Here is a 20,765-nt window from a genome sequence, read left to right on the forward strand (position 1 = left end):
TGGAAAACAAATTTTAAAAAAAAATTTTTGCTTTGGTTAGATATTTCGCAAAAGTCCTTTGAGAATTTCTGATTACATTTGAATATAAATCTCGGAACCCATGAGTATTTTCTTTTCTAAGACTCATAGATTGAAACGATAGGCAAAATTTAAAGGTCGAGCATTAAAATTTGCCAAAAGCCATGGCCAAAATAAGCGGCACGCATTTTGCACATGCATAATAAATAACCGAAAATAAGTTCATACATACATATGTATGAATATATATGTATGTATACCTGTACAGGGTATACATATGCGTAACTATATATACATACACACATATATTGCGTGGGCAGTATTTCCCTGTATGCTAAGCTAAGGGCATAAAAATTTACGCGTTTGTAATTACGTAGAAATTAAGCCGCCATCAGCATTTAATTGCAAAAAAATAAAGGAACGAAGGGAAGCACACACATACCGAAACTGCACACCCACACACACAGGTTAAGCATATGAACATTTAATTAACAAATTTTACGCATTTATTTTCTATTTTCATGATGACGATGTTGATGATGATGATGATGATGATGCTGACCAAACTGTGAAACCCGCACACACAGTGAAAACGAAGGACATTGATGCCGTCGAGGGTAAATCAGTGTCACTGCCCTGCCCCATTACCGAGCCTTTGGATAATGTTTATATGGTCTTATGGTTTCGTGATAATGCGGGCATACCACTCTATAGGTAAGTCACAGCCAGTCTGTGTCTGAGGTTCGCATTTAATTAAATGCACAACAGAGAGCGAGAACACAAAGGAAAGAAAGAATAGAGGAGACAGAGTGGAGAGGAAAGAGTTTGTTGTGGGAGTTGCCTTTCAAATTGCTGCTTAAGCTAGATAAGTGTGTCGTAGACTATATGTGATTTACCTCCTGTTATATTCTTCTTTTTTTTTGCCCTGGATTCTGGTTTCATGATATTTTATTTTCTTTTTTTTTCCTGAAATGCCTCTTATTTCAGGGAATTATCTTAATTATGTTTACGTAATTTACAGTAATTAAGCTCAGGCATCAGGTTGCACAAAAAAAAAAAAACCAACCACAAATATTGACTTACACAATCTTTAACATTATGATTTGTGTATGCTGGTAAGACGTAATGTGGGGTTATAGCTTTAATATAAATTAAGGTAAAAATTGCCAACTTCATTTTAACTTCTAATTGCATTCACGTAATTCTCATGCCACGTTGCTCCTTTTGGTTGTCAACTCGGGGAGCTCATTCTGTATAATAGGGTAACAAAGGACATATAAGACCGAAACAAAAACTATTTCCTCGTGAAATGGTATAAGGAGAAAAACAAATTCATAATCTTATACAAACAGTCATTAATTTTTTTTACCAAATATCCTTTTATTTGATTAGCTTTTAAGTTTTTTTTCGTAGCTAAAAGACAATGTAATATTGGACAAGAAATACAACTTATCTTTTCATTTTCTCTAATATACAACAACTCGACAATTGCCTGCCTTTTTCGCTTTTATTTAAATTGTGATTCGCAACTAGTTCAAGGCTTGAAGCAGTTATATGGCAGATTAGTTACAAAGTGCCTAGCGAAATTCTATGTTTGTTTCTATAAATAATTTTTAGCTTGCCTATTCTAGAATTTGAAGTGATTATAGAATTTTTCATTTCCATTTTCGATCACTAAATTATCTACCAAAATAATCATCAAGGGTAATAAATAGTTCATCATTAAGGAAATGTTTTAATCTCATTTGTTTTTTGTGCACGTCTTTGGCCATTTTCATTACACTCAATTTGCATAGAGATGTCGTGTTGCTTCTCTTTCTCTTTTAGGCCCAGCCTTTACTCTTTCTACTGCTCACTGCCTCCCTTTGGCGTTGCGTATTATTTAGCCATAAACATTTGCCAGCATAGGCTTCAAAGAACTGTTATTAAGTTGCTTGCTCTCAGTGCAATTTTACTTTCGCACAATTTAAACGAAGTGAAACTCTTTTTTTTTTTAACCAGTCCTTTTTAGACCTTCCTTTTTCAGTTATTCAGTAAGTTTTTTTTTTTTTTTGGTTCTAATTAAAATGGTAACGCAGCGCGGAAAGAAAAAAAAAATTGGGTTAACGCTTGCTGCGCTTTCGCTTGCACTTGAGTCGCCCGTTCTGCCGCCTACTGGTCCGCCTCCTCATCGCTTCATCGTCCTGACCGTCGTCCTTGTCGTCCTGGTAGTCGTCGTCGTCACTCGTTCAGTCTGCAATTAAGTTGTTGCATTCGCGTTGAGTGTCGGCGGCGAGTTCGACGCCTGGCCGCATAAATTATTATTTTGTGTTGCATACAAAAAGGCGCTTAAAGCGCAACCTTATTTAAAAAGACTACAAAATGTCTATAAAAAGAAATGTTGCCACTATTTTGGGAAACTCGTTTTTCTCCTGTTAAAAAAATTACGTCATTAACTAAGTCTTTAAATATTTTAGGTAAACGAAATATATGAAAACTGGAGTTGCTTAAACTTTAAGAGTTTTATTAAATTGACAAACTATAGCATAGCCTGAAGAAACAAAGTGCTTAAGGTTCGTAGTTTCCCAATTACCGGGTCATTATTTTAGTGATACACAAGTCTAATGGAAATTAATATGAAACACGTGAAGTTGTACGCATTTCAAGAAGTCTTTCATTTTCAGTAGACTTTAGTAAACTTTTTATTAAAAAAATTTCAAAAACCATTTTCACTAAAAGTGAAGAACTAGATGCCAGAAGGGGGGATTTTTGGAATGCGTTGGAATTATTCAAAATGGCCTCTTTTTCAATATATTCTAGTATAATATAAACAAGTTATTATACTCAAAACATTATTATTTTAACCTATTAATATATTAGGTATGATTTAAACGCAATTTACACAAAATCAAAGAGTCGTTTCTTTGTTATCATGCATATTATCGTACACTTTGGATATGGTTCCAAAATGAGTAAAATTCGAACCAAAAAGTATGCTAAAAGTATTCAAAGAATTTGCAACTTGTTATTTTAAAGAATTATTGTAATTTTATGCATCTAAAAATTGTTTATAAGTAATGTTGGCAAACAACAACTATTTTTCTTAAACAAGAAATTCTACAATTCGTTAAAAATGTAGAAAAACAATTTTCAACTTTATATAGTATACTTTTGAGTACCTATTTTCCAACCCTAGATCCCCTTATTTCACAAAATCTGGACGTGATGTACAAAAACTAAGTATGCAGTCAGAATCAGCGTACCCGAATTAGTTAAAAACATCTCTCAGGTTAACGTCACCAAAAATCATGTCGGCTTGTGTTAGAGTTAGACTTAGAGTTTTGTAGCGAATTGATTATTTGTCATGGTAATATAATTTTTGTGTTATGAACTTTGATTTCTTCTAGGTTTGTAAAATAAATAAATTATAAATTACAAATAAATTAAATTTAAAGTCAAATTTAGCTTGTTATATTAAAAGGTAAAAGTTAAACACACGATTCCCCTATGGTAACTCTCATAATTGATTAGGAATAAACTTTAATTAATACCAACTTAGCTTGTTTTCTAAATTCAAGTATGTACAAACATTGATAGGATAATCCTTCAATGGCCTTTATTTATTTATTATTTTATCACTTTGTTCTTTTGGGAGTGAAAATTTATATATCTTACGAAAACTTTTACCCATTAAATGCAGTGCGTTTGGCATAAAAGCTGCACAAGAAATTAAGAGAAAAAAAAAAAACCATAAAGTAAATGCAAAGAACAAAAACACAAAAAAAGAAGCGAATAAAACCTAGCCAAAATTTTATCTGCGGAACATAAATTGCATTTTGGCAAACGCTGCTTTTCCTCTGTCACTAGCCTCCCAATGGCCACCAAGAGCCCCACTGACTCCCTCCCTTCCTCTTGGCTAATGAGCAGGCTGAAAATAAATTACGCTAATTTTCGTGCACAAGCTGAAAATGGCTAAAAAAAAAAGGAGGGTAAAACCAACAACAAACGGTCTGAGTTATATTGGCTATGGATTTCATTAATTTCATAGAATGAAAGAGATAGAGACAGAGACAGACACGGAGACAGAGAAGGAGCAATTGGGGGGAATTTATATCAATGCTTACCTTATCCACCTAACAGGCAACTTAAATTTTTAATGTTATTTAATGTTTTTGCTTTTATTATACGTGTTCTTTTTTTTTTGTTCTTTCTCTCTTCTCAATTCTGCAGCTTTGATGTGCGGGATAAAGAGGCCAGAGACCAGCCCCGACATTGGTCAGCCCCGGAGGTTTTTGGCTCACGTGCCAAATTTCATTTTGATTCGCAGCCAGCAACATTGGAAATTAAGGTGAGATTTACTATATAAATGCGATTGTGCCACAATATATGTATGTAAACCTATATAATATTAAAGCCAGGGCCAGAGCAAAAAAAAAAAAAACAAAACTAAAGTTTTGCATTTTTTAAATGAATCAAATATAAATGAAAATGTATCACAAAAAATAATACAGAAAATGAAATGAAAAAAGAAGAGCGGATCGGAAAAAATAAATAAATTGTGTACAAATTGCAATCAAATATTCTATATTCTGCGGCTGATAGAAATATAAAAAATACAAAAAGCAAATTAAATCTCGCTGACATGATGGAAAATACTGTTATACCCTACACTAAGAAATATTTTTAATGGAAATTTGTAGCTATTGCTGGTTTTCCCTAAACTTTGACTGACTTACATATATATACTTATCAAATCTAGAAGAAAATCTAACAAAATTATGCTTTCTTATATAAAGTATATTTATAATTGCAAAGAAAATATTAAACTGATAGTGGAACTAAGAATAAACGAAAATATGAGAATTTCAGTTAATCGTACATCATTTATTATTTATATTGCTATACTTTATTTGAGTGTATTTAAAAATGGATAACTAAATGTCAATTTGATGCAAATCGAAAAATTAGTTAAAGTAAACTTACATTAGCAAATGCAATCATATGAAATTTGTTATAAATTTAATCATGAAAAAATCTGTAAAATAAAAATGTAGCTGGCTAAAACAGAAAGTGACAGAATATATACAAATGGAGATAGAAAAGAAAGAAGAGAAACAGAGAGAGAGAGAGAGAGAGAGATAAAGATAAAGAGATAGAGAGAGAGAGAGAGAGAGAGAGGGAGAGAAGAAAAGAGAGGAGGCAAAAAGAAAAAGAAGGTAGAAAACAAATTTAGATATCAAAAGTTGTTAATTGCCTCGCGCACGCGAAATGTTTATTAATGTCTTGCATGTTTACAGATAACTTGATTTACCGTTATTGTCATGCAATACACAGATACACACACATACACACTTGAACGTACAAATGTACGTACTTATGCAATATGTATTTGTATGAGTTTGTTTGTTTGGCTGTGTGTGTGTGTGTATATATAAGCTACTTCAATTGCTCTCACCTTACCAATGGCTTGGCTTGTCTTTGGCCCAAACATAGTTGACTTTTAAAGGCCAACTTAGTTAGGGTCTTAAGTAAGTTAAGCAGCAGCAGCAGGAGTTTGAAGGCTTGGCTCGGTTTGAATGGTCTGGGAGGGTTGCTTTTGTTAACGAGCTGCAATTTGAGAAAATGAATGTGAACTGCACACGAAAAGGTTCGCACAGTTGCATAAACCATCATCATAATACGTAAATGGCAAATTGTTACTTATGAATTAGGTGCTAAGAATGAAAGAGCTCTACCTTGTCTTCCACGCGGCGTAGTCTTTTTTTTTTGGGTGGAGCTTATAAATGAATTTTAATTGCCTTTCAATTAGCCAGGCAATTAACTCAATGATATTTATGAGTGTCTGGCAGTTAAGTTATAGATATAGAAAAGTCATAAAGACACAAAAGTAATAGACACACACACACACACACACACACACACCTGCTTCCTGTGCCAAGAGGAGGGCCTTCAGCCTACGAACCACTTTGCGGGCAGTCATCGGTGCCCCCTTAATGGAACAAAGAGGCAACCACGGGCCCATCAATGATGCGCCTAAAATTCATCCAAGTGAACCTTAATCACTGTGCCGTCGCGCAGGATCTCCTCCATCAGACGGTTCGGGAAGGCGGCTACGACTTGGCCCTAGTCAGTGAGCCGTATAGAACGGAGAGGAACGCCGACTGGGTATCCGACATCAACGGAAAGGCTGCTATTTGGTCCTGCGGGACTATCAGGCTCCCAATTGAGGAAGTCGCCCAGATGGAGGGCTTCGTCCGGGCAAAAATTGGAGGGTACTGGGTCTATAGCTGCTACCTGCCTCCCAGCTACACCCTAGAGAGGTTTGGATGTACCATCGACGCCATTTCTGTCGACGCCAGGGGCCGCCAAGGTGTCATCATTGGCGGTGACTTTAATGCTTGGGCAACTGAATGGGGTAGTACTCGCTCCGACGCACGGGGCCGCCTTTTGCTCGAGTGTTTCTGCAATCTCAGTGTCTCGCTGCTCAATTCCGGCTCAAGATTCACTTTCAGTAGAGCCGGTGCAGGATCCATTGTCGACCTTACGTTCGCCAGTGACTCCATAGCTTCACAGTCGAATTGGGAAGTTGGGCGTCACTACACCGGTAGCGACCACGAGGCCATTGTCTTCACCGTTGGGACAACCATGCCACGAGCTGAGCGAACGCCTCCCACCGGGAAAAGCTACAAGTTTGAGTCCTTAAACTTGTACACGTTTAGCAGAGTGTTGGAGAGTTTACGTGATGCACGCCTAGGAGATGCAGACACGGCAGCGAACTCTTTCATGTCGACACTGGAGAGGGCCTGTGATGAGAGTATGTCCCAGCGCAAGGCATACAGAAGGCACCACAAACCAGTCTGTTGGTGGAATGACAGTATCGCCGACGTTCGCCGCAGATGCTTCCGCGCGAGGCGCATGTACCAGCGTGCTAGAGGGACGCTAGCCTTCTCAGACCTATATCTGGAATACAAGCAGTGCTGCAAGGCTCTCAAAAAGGCGATCAAAGACAGCAAACGCGAGTGCTTCCTGGCCCTATGCGACTCCGCAGAGCAGGACCCATGGGGTAAGGCATACCAGACTGTCGTGAAGCGCTTGCATACAGACAAGACTCCGGCACCAAAGGACGCCCCGACTGTAAGGGGCATAGTAGACACCCTCTTCCCTCAAATCGTGGACGAATTGCCTGTCCTGCATCCCCCGCTTCACCCACAAATAGAAGAATGCACAGTGGACGAGGTACTCAACATAGTCCGGAATCTTAAACCTGCGAAGGCTCCGGGCCCCGACGGAATCACTAACCAAATGCTAAAGATCGCGGTGTCGTTACAGGCTGAGTCCTTTGTGGACTTGTACAACAAGTGCATGAGGGAAGGCGCGTTCCCATCCAGATGGAAAAAGCAGAACCTAATCTTGCTTACGAAACCAGGGAAAACTTCTCTCGATGCGTCTTCATTCAGGCCGATCTGCCTCCTGGACTCGGCAGGTAAAGTTCTAGAGTCTCTAATTTGCGCAAGGCTTAGCTCAGCCATCCAAGCCAACGGAGGACTTGCGGAGCAGCAGTTCGGTTTCCGGAAGGCTAGGTCCACAACTGATGCCATTGCACGCGTGGTTAATATTGCGGCGGACGCGATCGCCGGTGCTAGATGGAAAGGGGGGTCGAAAGAGTACTGTCTGGTAACCACCCTAGACATAAAAAACGCCTTCAACTCGGCCAGATGGAGCCGTATCCTAGTCGCATTAGCCGATTTTGGAGTCCCACACTACCTCCTCAGTTGTGTGCGACAATATTTCCAAGGAAGGACCATCTGCTACACCACAAATGATGGCCCAGTAGTGCGGACAGTGTCTGGAGGAGTGCCCCAAGGCTCGGTGCTGGGACCTTTACTCTGGAATACAATGTACGACGGAGTCTTACGCCTGCAGTTTCCGCCTGGCACCCACATCACAGGGTTCGCGGACGACATAGTCCTTGCCGTGGTCGCTAAGACCGTCAAGGAAGTTGAGGAACGCTCGAATGCCGCCATTAGAAGCGTCGAGCAGTGGCTCCAGGCCGCCGGCCTCCAGTTGACAGCTCACAAGACGGAGGCAGTGCTTATCAGCAGCAGAAAGACTGTGGAATCCGCAAAAGTACGGGTGGGCAGCGCTGTGATTGAATCCAAGAGGGCTATCAAATATCTCGGCGTTCTACTGGACACAAGGCTCAGTTTTAGGGAGCATCTGCAACATGCTGGAGAAAAAGCAGCCAAATCCGCACACGCTTTATCGCGCATCCTCTTAAACACGCGCGGCCCGAGGCAGGGACGACGGCTACTGCTCTCGAGCGTCACCACATCGACGGCGCTTTACGCAGTACCAGCGTGGATCGACGGCATGAGAGTGAAAAGCTACCGACGAGGACTCGAAGCAACCCACCGGCTAAGCGCGATAAGAGTCTGCAGTGCATTCCGCACGATCTCGGATGACGCGGCGCTCGTTATCGCAGGAATGATGCCGATCGAAGATCAGGCAGCGATCATCGAAGCAGTCGCTAAGGCCAGACGAGGTAGCTCAGTAGGACCGGGAGAAACACGCAGTCTAGCGCGGCAACATAGTATACGGAGGTGGCAAGAGCGCTGGGACACCTCGACCAAGGGAAGGTGGACGCACACGCTCATCCCTGACATTAGCGCGTGGGTCCTGCGCAAACACGGCGAGGTAAACTATTACCTGACTCAACTGCTGAGTGGTCACGGCTGCTTCAGGACGTATCTGAAGAGATTCGGCCACGAAACTTCGGACGAATGCACCTGGTGCGGCAGCGGAATACCCGAAGACGCCGAGCATGTTTTGCTGCATTGTCCCAGATTTGAAGCGGCGAGAATCTCCATGGAGTGCGCAATGGGGCATCGCGCAACACTGGAAAATTTGACCAGGCTGATGGTCGCTAATCCCCGAGCCTGGGAGGCCGTCAGTACTTTCGCGTCGGTGGTGATGAAGGAGCTCAGGAGGCTCGAGCGTCAGAGGCACGAGGAATGATCGCCCAGGGCCCTGCGAAGCAGTACCCAAAAGTAGTCCCGGTTGACCCTGTATTCGTATCCACCTCCCCCCCTCTAACTTCACGAGTGTACTGTATTGTTCTCTCCTTGATTTGTGATGCTTAAAATTTATTGTTATTATATTCTTTTTTATATATGTTACGTTAATAAGTTGTTATGTACGAGTAATAAATGGAATTAAAAAAAAAAAAAAAAAAAAAAAAAAAAAAACACACACACACAAGGGAAATCTATGTTTAACATAACTATTATTAGAGTTAGGTTGAAGTTAATAATGATTTTCAAAAAATGTTAAGTAGTTCTTTTGATTTTGGTAAAAAACTACAGTCAATTTCTTCTGACTGTGAAAGAGAAGTCAATTTTTAGCTGATTCTAAATTAATTTTTAAACAAATTCAGCTGGCATTTAAACGAATTGATATTAGGAAATAGATTAACTAAAAGAAAGTTGCACAAAAATTTGTTAAAAAAAATATATATGTAAATAAATAATCCTTAACTAAATAGATAAATTCATATATTAAATGACAATCACACATCACATCAAGCTTCCAACAAACCTTTTGGAGCCGTTTAAAATTTCCAAATAATTATAATTAATACTGTAACAAATTGTTGACTGTCTTAAAAAGAACTTTCTTTTCACCTTCCCAAAGGTATAGCATTTCTACCTTGTGATTCGATAAATGTACTTTGAGCTTTGTCTCCTAAAGTAATTATATTTACCTACTATTGAGGTAAAATTTCTTAAGTAAATTACAACAATAAATACGTCTACGGACACTGTTTTACGAGATATGTTTCCATGAACTAAGCAATTAATTCAAGTGAAAAAAGTAAAATGAAGAAATACCAATAACAAACTGAAAAGAAACCAAAATATACTGCTATCAAAAATGACCAAAAGATCAAAGAATTAAACCAAATTGAAAACTGAAACCGAGCCAGTTTAAGCTTTCACATAAAATGAAACATTTTTTGGACAGCAAAAACCAACAAATTGAAATCGAATATGCTTGTGTGTGTGTGTGTCATCAAAGTCTGAAATGTGACCTCATAATTGGCCACACACTTCTTCGATATGAATCTTAAATGCATATTACGACAGGATGGCCCACCCACAAGTTTGGTTCGCCAACAAAAGCAAATCTGGAACAAATGCAACCAGAGACATGCAAAATAATTGAAAATTATATATCCCCATATACCACACACAAATGCAGCTACCTGGATGTAGTTGGAATGGGATTAAGCATACCTACATACATACAACTTCGTATATGTACATATGAATGAATGAATGTTGTTTTGCATGCTAATCACATGTTTCCTTTTTGGTCAACCGTTTTTGCAGGATATCAAACGTCATGATCAAGGCATTTATCGTTGTCGTGTGGATTTCGCACAAGTCAAACGCAAAGTTTCCGTTTCAATTTGTCTGTAATAAGTGAGTATAAACATGAGGCTATGCAAGAGCCAATCGAAAACTCCATTTTATGCATACCATTTCTGATGTCACCTCATCGTTGTTGTTGCCGTTGTCTTTTATCATTTTTAGTACTTCCGGAACAGCCACTCATCTTGGACCGTTGGGGTCGTCAATTGAATGGCACACAATTGGGTCCAAAGCAAGAGGGCGATGATATTGTTATCACTTGTCGTGTTGTGGGTGGTAAGTAGACACCAATCTCTCTCTCTACAAATCTTCAACTCGATTCCACACTACACACACACACACATAGAAATACATATGTTACATATATCCCTACGCTCGGCCAGACAATTTCCTGTTAATTTCCTTAAAAGCTTTGGCCCAGAAAAAAAGTAAAAGAAAGCAAGGAAAAGACAAAAAAAAAAAAAAAAGAAACGCTTAGAAAAACACCCATGGAAAATGAAAATATCACAAAGTTTGCTTTGCTTTCCGACTTTACTCTTGTGGTATATATATTTTTTTTTGCTTTTTTTTCAAACTTGACTTTTTAATTTGCACCATTTTTCGTTTCGTTTCGTTTTCGATTTTCCATCTGCTTCTTTTCGTTTTCTATATAGACTCACATATATTTTACTTGATTCTCTTTATACATACTACACATACAAATACATGTATATGTATCTTCTAACTATATCTTTGACCATCTCTGCCTACATAGGTCGACCACAACCGCAGGTCCGTTGGCTGGTGAATGGACTACTTGTCGACAATCAAAACGAGCACAATTCCGGCGATGTTATCGAGAATCGTCTGTTGTGGCCATCGGTGCAACGAAACGATTTGAATTCCGTATTCACATGTCAGGCATTGAATACACAATTAGATAAGCCCAAGGAGAAGAGCTTCATACTGGATATGCACTGTAAGTCGAAATGTGTGGTTTTTCTATTTCTTTCTTTCTTTCGTTTGTCGGCTAATCAATTTGATTTTGAAAATAATGAGTGAAACTAGTAAAGTTAGCCTTGCCTTTGTTGGATTAAGTCTGCTAGGGAAATATGTGGCTCTTGATTAGGATCAGAAAGGCAACAACAATGATTACTTAATAAACGAAGGGAAAATATAGTCAAGACCTCGAATCAGAAAACTTTGAAAATTAAAAATAAACCACCACTTCGAACGATTTGTGACATTGTTAGTCACTTGAACAATGATTCAGTAAGTCAGGGAATTAGTTAGTTCATAATCTTAATCACTTATTCATTCACTTGTTCACTCGTTCCTCAAATTGAATCGTTTAGCCCAACTCTTCAAGTCAAGATCATAGCAAAGACTTACTCAATGCATTTACAAAAGAATTTCTTCAAAAGTTATAACTTTAATTTCTTTGTTACAATTTCCCTTCACGTTAAATATATGTTTAGCAAAAAAAAAAAAAAAATAAAAGAAAATATATTTAAGGCCAAAAGTATAATAAATTATGTATTGTAAGATTCCAATTATTTAAAGTCTGTTAAATACTCATGCATATATCGATTGTTAGTAATAAGTATCGATTGTTAGTAATAAGTATCGATTGTTAGAAATAAGTATCGATTGTTAGTAATAAGTATCGATTGTTAGCGATAAGTCCTCGATAGGTTGAGAGACGGCGTCTCTCTTCTCTTCCGGCGATGCAACGAGCAAGTTGCATCTGCGTAAAACCGAAAGATTGAATCCGACCAATACAAACTAATCTTTATCATTTTTACTTAATAAATAGGTGTTTACAACTCAGAAGTGGGATGACCACCCGAAAGAATACATATTTCGGGACACGGCACGCCACACGTTCCACATCTAGGACGGCCGCCTCCACGCCCACCGCTGTTAGTGCACCCACTGCTGTGACTACCGCTGCAGTACCGAGAACCGCTGTGCCGACTGCTGACACACGCGCCCCTGCCGGGCCCGCCGCTGCTGGGCCAACTGCTGATATACTCGCCCCTGCCGGGCCCGCCGCTGCTGGGCCAACTGCTGATATACTCGCCTCTGCCGGGCCCGCTGCTGCTGGGCCAACTGCCGCCATACGAGCCCCTGCCGGGCTAACTGATGCCACACTCGCCCCTGCCGGGCCAACTGCTGAGATACTCGCCTCTGCCGGGCCCGCTGCTGCTGGGCCAACTGCCGCCATACGAGCCCCTGCCGGGCCAACGGCTGACATATTCGCCCCTGCCGGGCCAACGGCTGACATATTCGCCCCTGCCGGGCCAACCGCTGACATGCTCGCCCACGCCGGGCCAACTGCTGCTATACGAGCCCCTGCTGGGCTAACTGATGCCACATTCGCCCCTGCCGACTGATATGCTCACCCCTGCCGGGCCAACTGCTGCTGCATCCGCCCCTGCTGGGCCAACCGCTGCTGCATCCGCCCCTGCCGGGCCCTCCGCTGCTGCATACGCCCCTGCTGGGCCAACCGCTGCCACACTCGCCCCTGCCGGGCCCGCCGCTGCTGCATCCGCCCCTGCTGGGCCAACCGCTGCTGCATCCGCCCCTGCTGGGCCAACCGCTGCTGCATCCGCCCCTGCTGGGCCCGCCGCTGCTGTATCCGCCCCTGCCGGCCCTCCGCTGCTGCATCCGCCCCTGCTGGGCCAACCGCTGCTGCATCCGCCCCTGCTGGGCCCTCCGCTGCTGCATACGCCCCTGCCGGGCCCTCCGCTGCTGCATACGCCCCTGCTGGGCCAACCACTGCTGCATCCGCCCCTGCTGGGCCCGCCGCTGCTGCATCCGCCCCTGCCGGGCCCTCCGCTGCTGCATACGCCCCTGCTGGGCCAACCGCTGCCACACTCGCCCCTGCCGGGCCCGCCGCTGCTGCATCCGCCCCTGCTGGGCCAACCGCTGCTGCATCCGCCCCTGCTGGGCCAACCGCTGCTGCATCCGCCCCTGCTGGGCCCGCCGCTGCTGTATCCGCCCCTGCCGGGCCCTCCGCTGCTGCATCCGCCCCTGCTGGGCCAACCACTGCTGCATCCGCCCCTGCTGGGCCCGCCGCTGCTGCATCTGCCACTGCTGTACCCGCCGCCGCTGCCTTCGCATCCATTACGGTACCTGCCGCCGCTGCCACTGCTGTACCCGCTGCCACTGCTGTACCCACCACCGCTGCCACTGCTGCATCCGCCCCTGCTGGGCCCTCCGCTGCTGCATACGCCCCTGCCGGGCCCTCCGCTGCTGCATACGCCCCTGCTGGGCCAACCACTGCTGCATCCGCCCCTGCTGGGCCCGCCGCTGCTGCATCCGCCCCTGCCGGGCCCTCCGCTGCTGCATACGCCCCTGCTGGGCCAACCGCTGCCACACTCGCCCCTGCCGGGCCCGCCGCTGCTGCATCCGCCCCTGCTGGGCCAACCGCTGCTGCATCCGCCCCTGCTGGGCCAACCGCTGCTGCATCCGCCCCTGCTGGGCCCGCCGCTGCTGTACCTGCCCCTGCCGGTCCCTCCGCTGCTGCATCCGCCCCTGCTGGGCCAACCGCTGCTGCATCCGCCCCTGCTGGGCCCTCCGCTGCTGCATACGCCCCTGCTGGGCCAACCACTGCTGCATCCGCCCCTGCTGGGCCCGCCGCTGCTGCATCTGCCACTGCTGTACCCGCCGCCGCTGCCTTCGCATCCATTACGGTACCTGCCGCCGCTGCCACTGCTGTACCCGCTGCCACTGCTGTACCCACCACCGCTGCCACTGCTGTACCCGCCGCCGCTGCCACCGCTGTACCCGCCGCCGCTGCCACTGCTGTACCCACCGCCGCTGCCACCGCTGTACCCGCCGCCGCTGCTGTCGCATCCATTACGGTACCTGCCGCCGCTGCCACTGCTGCACCCGCTGCCACTGCTGTACCCACCGCCGCTGCACCCGCTGCCACTGCTGTAACCACCGCCGCTGCACCCGCTGCCACTGCTGTACCCACCGCCGCTGCACCCGCTGCCACTGCTGTACCCGCTGCCACTTCTGTACCCGCTGCCACCACCGCTGCCGCCGTTGCACCCGCTGCCACTGCTGTACCCGCCGACTATATGTCTGCCATGCGGGCTGCGGCCTCGCTCGCCGCCCCCGCCACTGGTCCCGACGAGGACCCATGGGAAGAGATGCCCGCTTTAGTGCCCTCCGTATCGACTGCCGCGGCCGCCATCACACCGGCCACTTCCGCCTCCCCCAGCCTGGATGAGCAACTGGTGACGCTGCGAAAACAACATGAGTTGCTACAGCTACAGCATCAAATCCGCAAACTGCAGCAGGGATTGACGAATCCCAAGCACCGAGGCAGCAAGTCTGTGACGTGAGTGTTATTGAGAGCATGGTGGCTCGATTTTCAGCGGATACCGCATACGATGTGAAGAAATGGCTGAACGATCTGGAAGACGCATTTGAAATTCTGCAGTTGAACGACCGCCTACGGTTGGTCGCATGCCGTCGTATGCTGGAAGGTACGGCGGCGGTGCTGCTGCGCACGGTATCGGTGCACAGCTACGAAGAATTGAAGGCAATCCTCTTGCGAGAATTTGGACGCTCGTGTAGCATCGAGGAAGTGTACCACGCTCTGCGTGGCCGGCGCATCAAGGCAGGCGAGGGATGTTTAAGATTCGCAATCGAGATGCAGGAGATTGCCATGAATGCTCCGATTCCGGAGAACGAGCTGGTCGACCTGATCATTGATGGACTGCGGGACAACTCTACTCGAGTCGGCATGCTGTACTCAGCTCGGACAATGGCTGAACTGAAGCCCCTACTGGAACGCTACGAGCGCCTCCGTATGCTGGCCGCTGCCTCCAGACAAAGCAATAGTGTGAAGGCGCAGCCAACAACAACTGCCGTGGCGCCTGGAAACAAATCGTCAGGCACCGTCACGAGTGAGACCAGATGCTTCAACTGCTCAGGATGGGGGCATTACAAGAGTCAATGCCCGAAACCAATGAGACCTCCGAATTCATGTTTCAAGTGTGGCATAGTGGGCCACAGCTACAAAAACTGCCCGTCTCGAATTGGGAATGCCACCAATATCACTGCCGCCGCCGCTGATGAAGCGGGAGATCGACTAGACCATTTACAACTGGTGAGTGTTGCTTTTGTTTGTGATGAAGTGCAGGATAGGAAATTTATAGATATGTTTTCCCTCCTGGATTCGGGCAGTCCAAAGAGTTTTATCCGTCAATCTGAAGTCCCCTCCAATTGCCGTCTTAGCCCCCGTACATTGAACTGCCGTGGTTTAGGAAATAGCCAACTTCTGTCCTTAGGCCAAGTCCAGTGTAGTGTTCGCCTCCGCAACACACAGACAATACATACGTTTGAAGTCCTGACGAACCAAGCAACCGAACTGCCGATGATTATAGGTAGAGATCTTCTGTATAAAATTAATATTAGACTCTGTAAACTGAAGGAACGAGAATATGAAAAAGAATCGTTGATACTCATGAATAAACCGACTGAATGTATAAATCCAAAACTTACTGCTGTTCTGAAGTCCTTTGACATATTTATGGAAAAGAGAGTGATACTGCCGTGTGATAGGAATGAGATTGTGCCTGCCGAATTGTTGTCTGATTCCCCCCTTCCGAAAACTTCTGCTGTACCTTCGGAAACATTGAACGATGCACTTATGGCGATAAATTCCATTGAGCTCCCTGCTGTCAGTGAATTAGACTTTGATATAGAGCCCGCGTTACGGGAAGAGCAAACCGCAGCCCTTAAGTCTATTATTTCCACTTCGTATGTACAAGTTGATCCAGATTTAATCAAGCCCATGAACTATGAGATGAAAATAGAAGTGACTAGCCAAACTCCGATTTTCTGCCGCCCCCGCCGTCTGTCGCACCACGAACGCATCGAGGTGCGTGAGATTTGTGACGATCTCTTGAAAGCTGGCATTATTCGCCACAGTAGTTCCCCTTACGCTGCCGCGATTGTCCCTGTACGCAAAAAGGACAACACCCTAAGAAAGTGTGTAGATTACCGCCCGTTGAACAAAATTACAGTTCGAGATCATTTTCCGATTCCTCTGTTAGATGATTGCATTGAACATCTGGGTGGCAAATCATTCTTCACTATCTTGGACTTGAAGAACGGTTTCCACCATGTGAAAATGCACCCAGACTCAATCAAATATACTGCCTTTGTAACCCCTGATGGCCAGTTTGAATATGTACGCATGCCCTTCGGACTTTGTAATGGCCCTTCCGTGTTCGCTAGATTCGTTTATTTTGTCCTTAAGGAATTTATAAACCGAGGTCAACTGGTGATATATATTGACGACATTCTAGTCGCGTCGCATGACTTTGAAACCCACCTTGAGATTCTGAAGGAAATATTGTATGTGTTAAGAGTGAACGGGCTATGCCTGAAGCTGACGAAATGCCGTTTTGCGTATAGGGAACTAGAGTACTTGGGCTACTTAGCCAATTCCGCCGGTATCACGCCTAAACCAGCTCATATTCAGGCGATACGGGATTTGCCCATTCCAAGGGATAGCAAGGAATTAGAGCGTTGCCTAGGCCTATTCTCATACTTCCGCCGATTTGTATCAGGTTTCGCTAAGATTGCGTGTCCGCTGTCCCGATTGTTAAGAAAAGATACCCCTTATGTCTTCTCCGATGAATGCCTTGAAGCCTTCCGAACACTGAAGTTGAAATTGATCGAATCCCCCGTGTTATCTATTTACAACCCGAAGTCTGAAACAGAGTTACACTGCGATGCTAGTTCAATTGGTTTCGGAGCAGTGCTCCTCCAGAAACAAACAGACGGTAAATTACACCCAGTGTCCTACTTCTCTAAGATGGCCTCCGCCGCTGAATCGAAACTACACAGTTATGAGCTAGAGACGTTAGCTATAGTGTATTCCTTAAAACGTTTTGAGACGTACCTTAAGTTCATCCCGTTCAAAATCGTGACCGATTGTAATTCCCTTGCGCTGACACTGAGAAATGGTGGACATTCCGCCAAGATTGCTCGCTGGGCCCTGCTGTTGGAAAACTATAACTACACGATTGTACACCGCTCGGGGTTGGGTATGCCCCATGCTGATGCTCTAAGTAGAATAGAAACTACCGCATACGTTGACGATATAAACCTTGACTTCCAACTGCAGTTAACCCAGAACCGGGACCCTGAGATTGTCAAACTCCGAGATGAGTTAGAGAAATATGAGATAGCGAATTTCGAACTGCGAGATGGAGTAGTGTACCGCCTGTCCTCGACGAGTATACCCCAACTTTATGTCCCTTCCGAAATGGTAAATCATGTCATACGAGTAGTGCACGAGAAGCTTGGCCATATGGCCACGGAGAAATGTTGTGCACAGATCAAGAAGCATTACTGGTTCCCGTGTATGAAGTCTTACGTTAACAATTACATTAAAAATTGCCTCAAGTGTATCTACTACTCCGCGTCCGCTTCGGACCACCGTGTCACGCTACATAGTATTCCGAAAGTGCCCCTTCCGTTTGATACCGTCCATATTGACCATTTGGGCCCCCTTCCGTCCATACGTTCTAAGAAAAAGTATCTTCTGGTTGTCATTGACGCTTTCACCAAATTTGTGAAGCTGTACCCTGCCGCCACGACTAATTCACGTGAAGTATGCCAGACATTAGAATCTCAGTATTTCGCAAATTACAGTAGACCCCGCCGAATCATCAGTGATCGAGGTACCTGCTTTACTTCCTCCGAGTTTGAAGAATTTCTGAAGGCCAATAATATAATTCATGTGCTGAATGCCACTGCCTCACCCCGGGCCAACGGCCAAGTCGAGCGGGTTAACCGTGCGTTGGGCCCCATGTTGGGTAAACTGACGGAACCTGTGGACCACGCAGATTGGGTCCAACAACTGCCGAACATAGAGTTTGCATTGAATAACTCCGTCCACTCCACAACCAAATTTGCCGCTTCCGTACTTCTATTCGGTGTTGAACAACGAGGTGTGGTAGTAGATGAACTAACCGAACGGTTGGGTGAGAGAACGGAGGAGGTCGATGCCTCAGAGGTAGACGTCCGGAGATTAGCCTTCCGTAACATTGTTAAGTCCCAAGAATATAATTCGGAATATTATTCGAAGCATCACCTCCCTGCCGTTAGTTTTGAGGAGGGGGATTTCGTAGTTATTAAGAATGTGGATACTTCGGCAGGCACGAACAAAAAGCTTATCAGGCGTATCGTGGTCCGTATGTGGTTCATAAAAAACTTCCGAACGACCGATATGTTATCCGGATGTAGAGGGCTCCCAAATCACCCAACTACCATATGATGGTGTCCTAGAAGCCTCCAAATTAAAGCTATGGGTTGCCCCTGATCAAGATTGCACTTCTGATAGCCAAACAAAGGCGACACCAGCCACTTAAGATTCTTATTCACCCCCCTCCGTTGTTACCAATTGGAATCGAGGTCGATTCCTCGTCAGGACGGCCGAGTTGTAAGATTCCAATTATTTAAAGTCTGTTAAATACTCATGCATATATCGATTGTTAGTAATAAGTATCGATTGTTAGTAATAAGTATCGATTGTTAGAAATAAGTATCGATTGTTAGTAATAAGTATCGATTGTTAGCGATAAGTCCTCGATAGGTTGAGAGACGGCGTCTCTCTTCTCTTCCGGCGATGCAACGAGCAAGTTGCATCTGCGTAAAACCCAAAGATTGAATCCGACCAATACAAACTAATCTTTATCATTTTTACTTAATAAATAGGTGTTTACAGTATAAATACAGACATTTATTTCCTAGTCAAATTATGTCAAATTGCATTGGGGGCCTAAATAATGATTCTATGTCGGCTATTGCAAAAGCTACTACTCGCTACACCTTCTTTTTGGAAACGAGGCTAAAATAATTACCATTATGTATTCTTTTTTGTTGAAGCCTTTAATTATAAGCCATATATGTAACCATTGTCAGAGCCATTAAATAATTGCATGTTAACAAAAATGAATGGAAGTGGACTACTACTGTTGGGGCGTCAACTCGAATGTCAGAAAACCAGCAACAACGAGCCTCAGACACGAACGAATGTCAAAACAAGAAGAGAAAGTCTCAACACTTGAACACATTATATTGTTGCAAATTGTTAAAGTAAACAAAAAGTAACTAAAATAAATTGAAGGGGGCGCTTTTGTAAACACCAATAAATAAATTGTTCATAATTATTGAAGAGCATCTCCACTTTCGCTTTGTGTCTATTTGCAGTGAAACCATTGGTGGTGAAAATATTAGAGCCACCCAGTTCAATGATTGCCGATCGTCGTTATGAAGTCACCTGCGAGTCCTCTGGCTCTCGTCCAAATGCCATCATCACATGGTACAAGGGAAAACGGCAATTACAACGCACAAAGGTGAGTGAGTGAGTGAGTGAGTGAGTGAGTAAGAGTTGTATTGTGGGTGGCATCTGACCGCAATTGACGTACATAGTTTCTGGTCTCTACAGTCATGCTGCTGCTGCTGCCGCTGCTGTTGACTGACTCACGTTCAGCTCGATAACTTATTGTGTTTGCACAGTCATGCCAAACAAACGTACCTCGTAACTCTTTGCCCACCCACACAAACACACAGAGACATAGAGAACACACCGACCATTTCCTCCCACTTGTTGTCCCTGGGCGTGGTTCACACTAGTCCTAGATGGCCTCTCCCTTTATCCTTTCTCCTCTTTTGTGGTTAGTATAAACACAGATAATGTGATATAAACTCCACAATACACAAACGATTCGACTCGCTTTGCTTTCCACTTTTCTTTTTCTATTTTTTTTTGTCGGTTTTTTCTTTTTTTGCTGCTGTTCTATTCTGCTTTCTGGTTTTTGTTTTTGCGTTTCAACTTTGGACAAATTTATGGGAGTTTTAGCGCAATTTTGTTGCAATTCATTTTTGTATGTCTGAGGGTCTAGTCCTGGCCCGGTTGTTTATGTCCCTCGCCCTCAGTCTGTCTGTCTCTCTGTCTCTCTGTCTGGAGGTCTGTCTCTCTATGTATGCATATATGGTGCATATATAACTGTGCTTTTACTGATTGCTTTGCCGTTTTTGGCCTCAAGCACGTTTTTAAAGACCGGAAATGTTTTTCAGTAGTTTTCATGTAGCATAAAGTTGCCGTAATGCGGCAAAGGTTCTTCCACAGCTGAGCTATAGTTGGTGCCGCTAGTCGTAGCAGTATCCCTTGTTAAACATGAGTTTTCGTACCCTACTTTAGGGCTACTACTAATATGTTATGTTTTCTGTTCATGTGGGTGGTTGGGGGTGTGCGTATATATGTGTGGGTTCTCTGACTTCCATAGACAAGTAAATGTTGCTAACAACATTGTTGTTCCT

General features: G+C 44.3%; 1 protein-coding gene across 1 annotated transcript in view; it reads left to right on the forward strand.

Moving 5' to 3' along the window:
- Window positions 1-601: 601 nt before the first annotated feature.
- LOC6644890 (cell adhesion molecule 2) overlaps window positions 602-20,765 on the forward strand; it is a gene marked incomplete at its 5' end in the record, with an annotated part of 60,668 nt that continues 40,504 nt past the window's right edge. Inside the window, 7 exon segments of the mRNA XM_047013287.1 lie at window positions 602-732; window positions 4,228-4,345; window positions 10,386-10,431; window positions 10,434-10,478; window positions 10,590-10,703; window positions 11,182-11,385; window positions 19,653-19,798. Coding sequence (XP_046869243.1) covers window positions 602-732; window positions 4,228-4,345; window positions 10,386-10,431; window positions 10,434-10,478; window positions 10,590-10,703; window positions 11,182-11,385; window positions 19,653-19,798 — 804 coding nt within the window.

Source organism: Drosophila willistoni, unplaced genomic scaffold (assembly GCF_018902025.1).
Source record: "Drosophila willistoni isolate 14030-0811.24 unplaced genomic scaffold, UCI_dwil_1.1 Seg674, whole genome shotgun sequence".
In the NCBI taxonomy this organism is placed as follows: domain Eukaryota; kingdom Metazoa; phylum Arthropoda; class Insecta; order Diptera; family Drosophilidae; genus Drosophila; species Drosophila willistoni.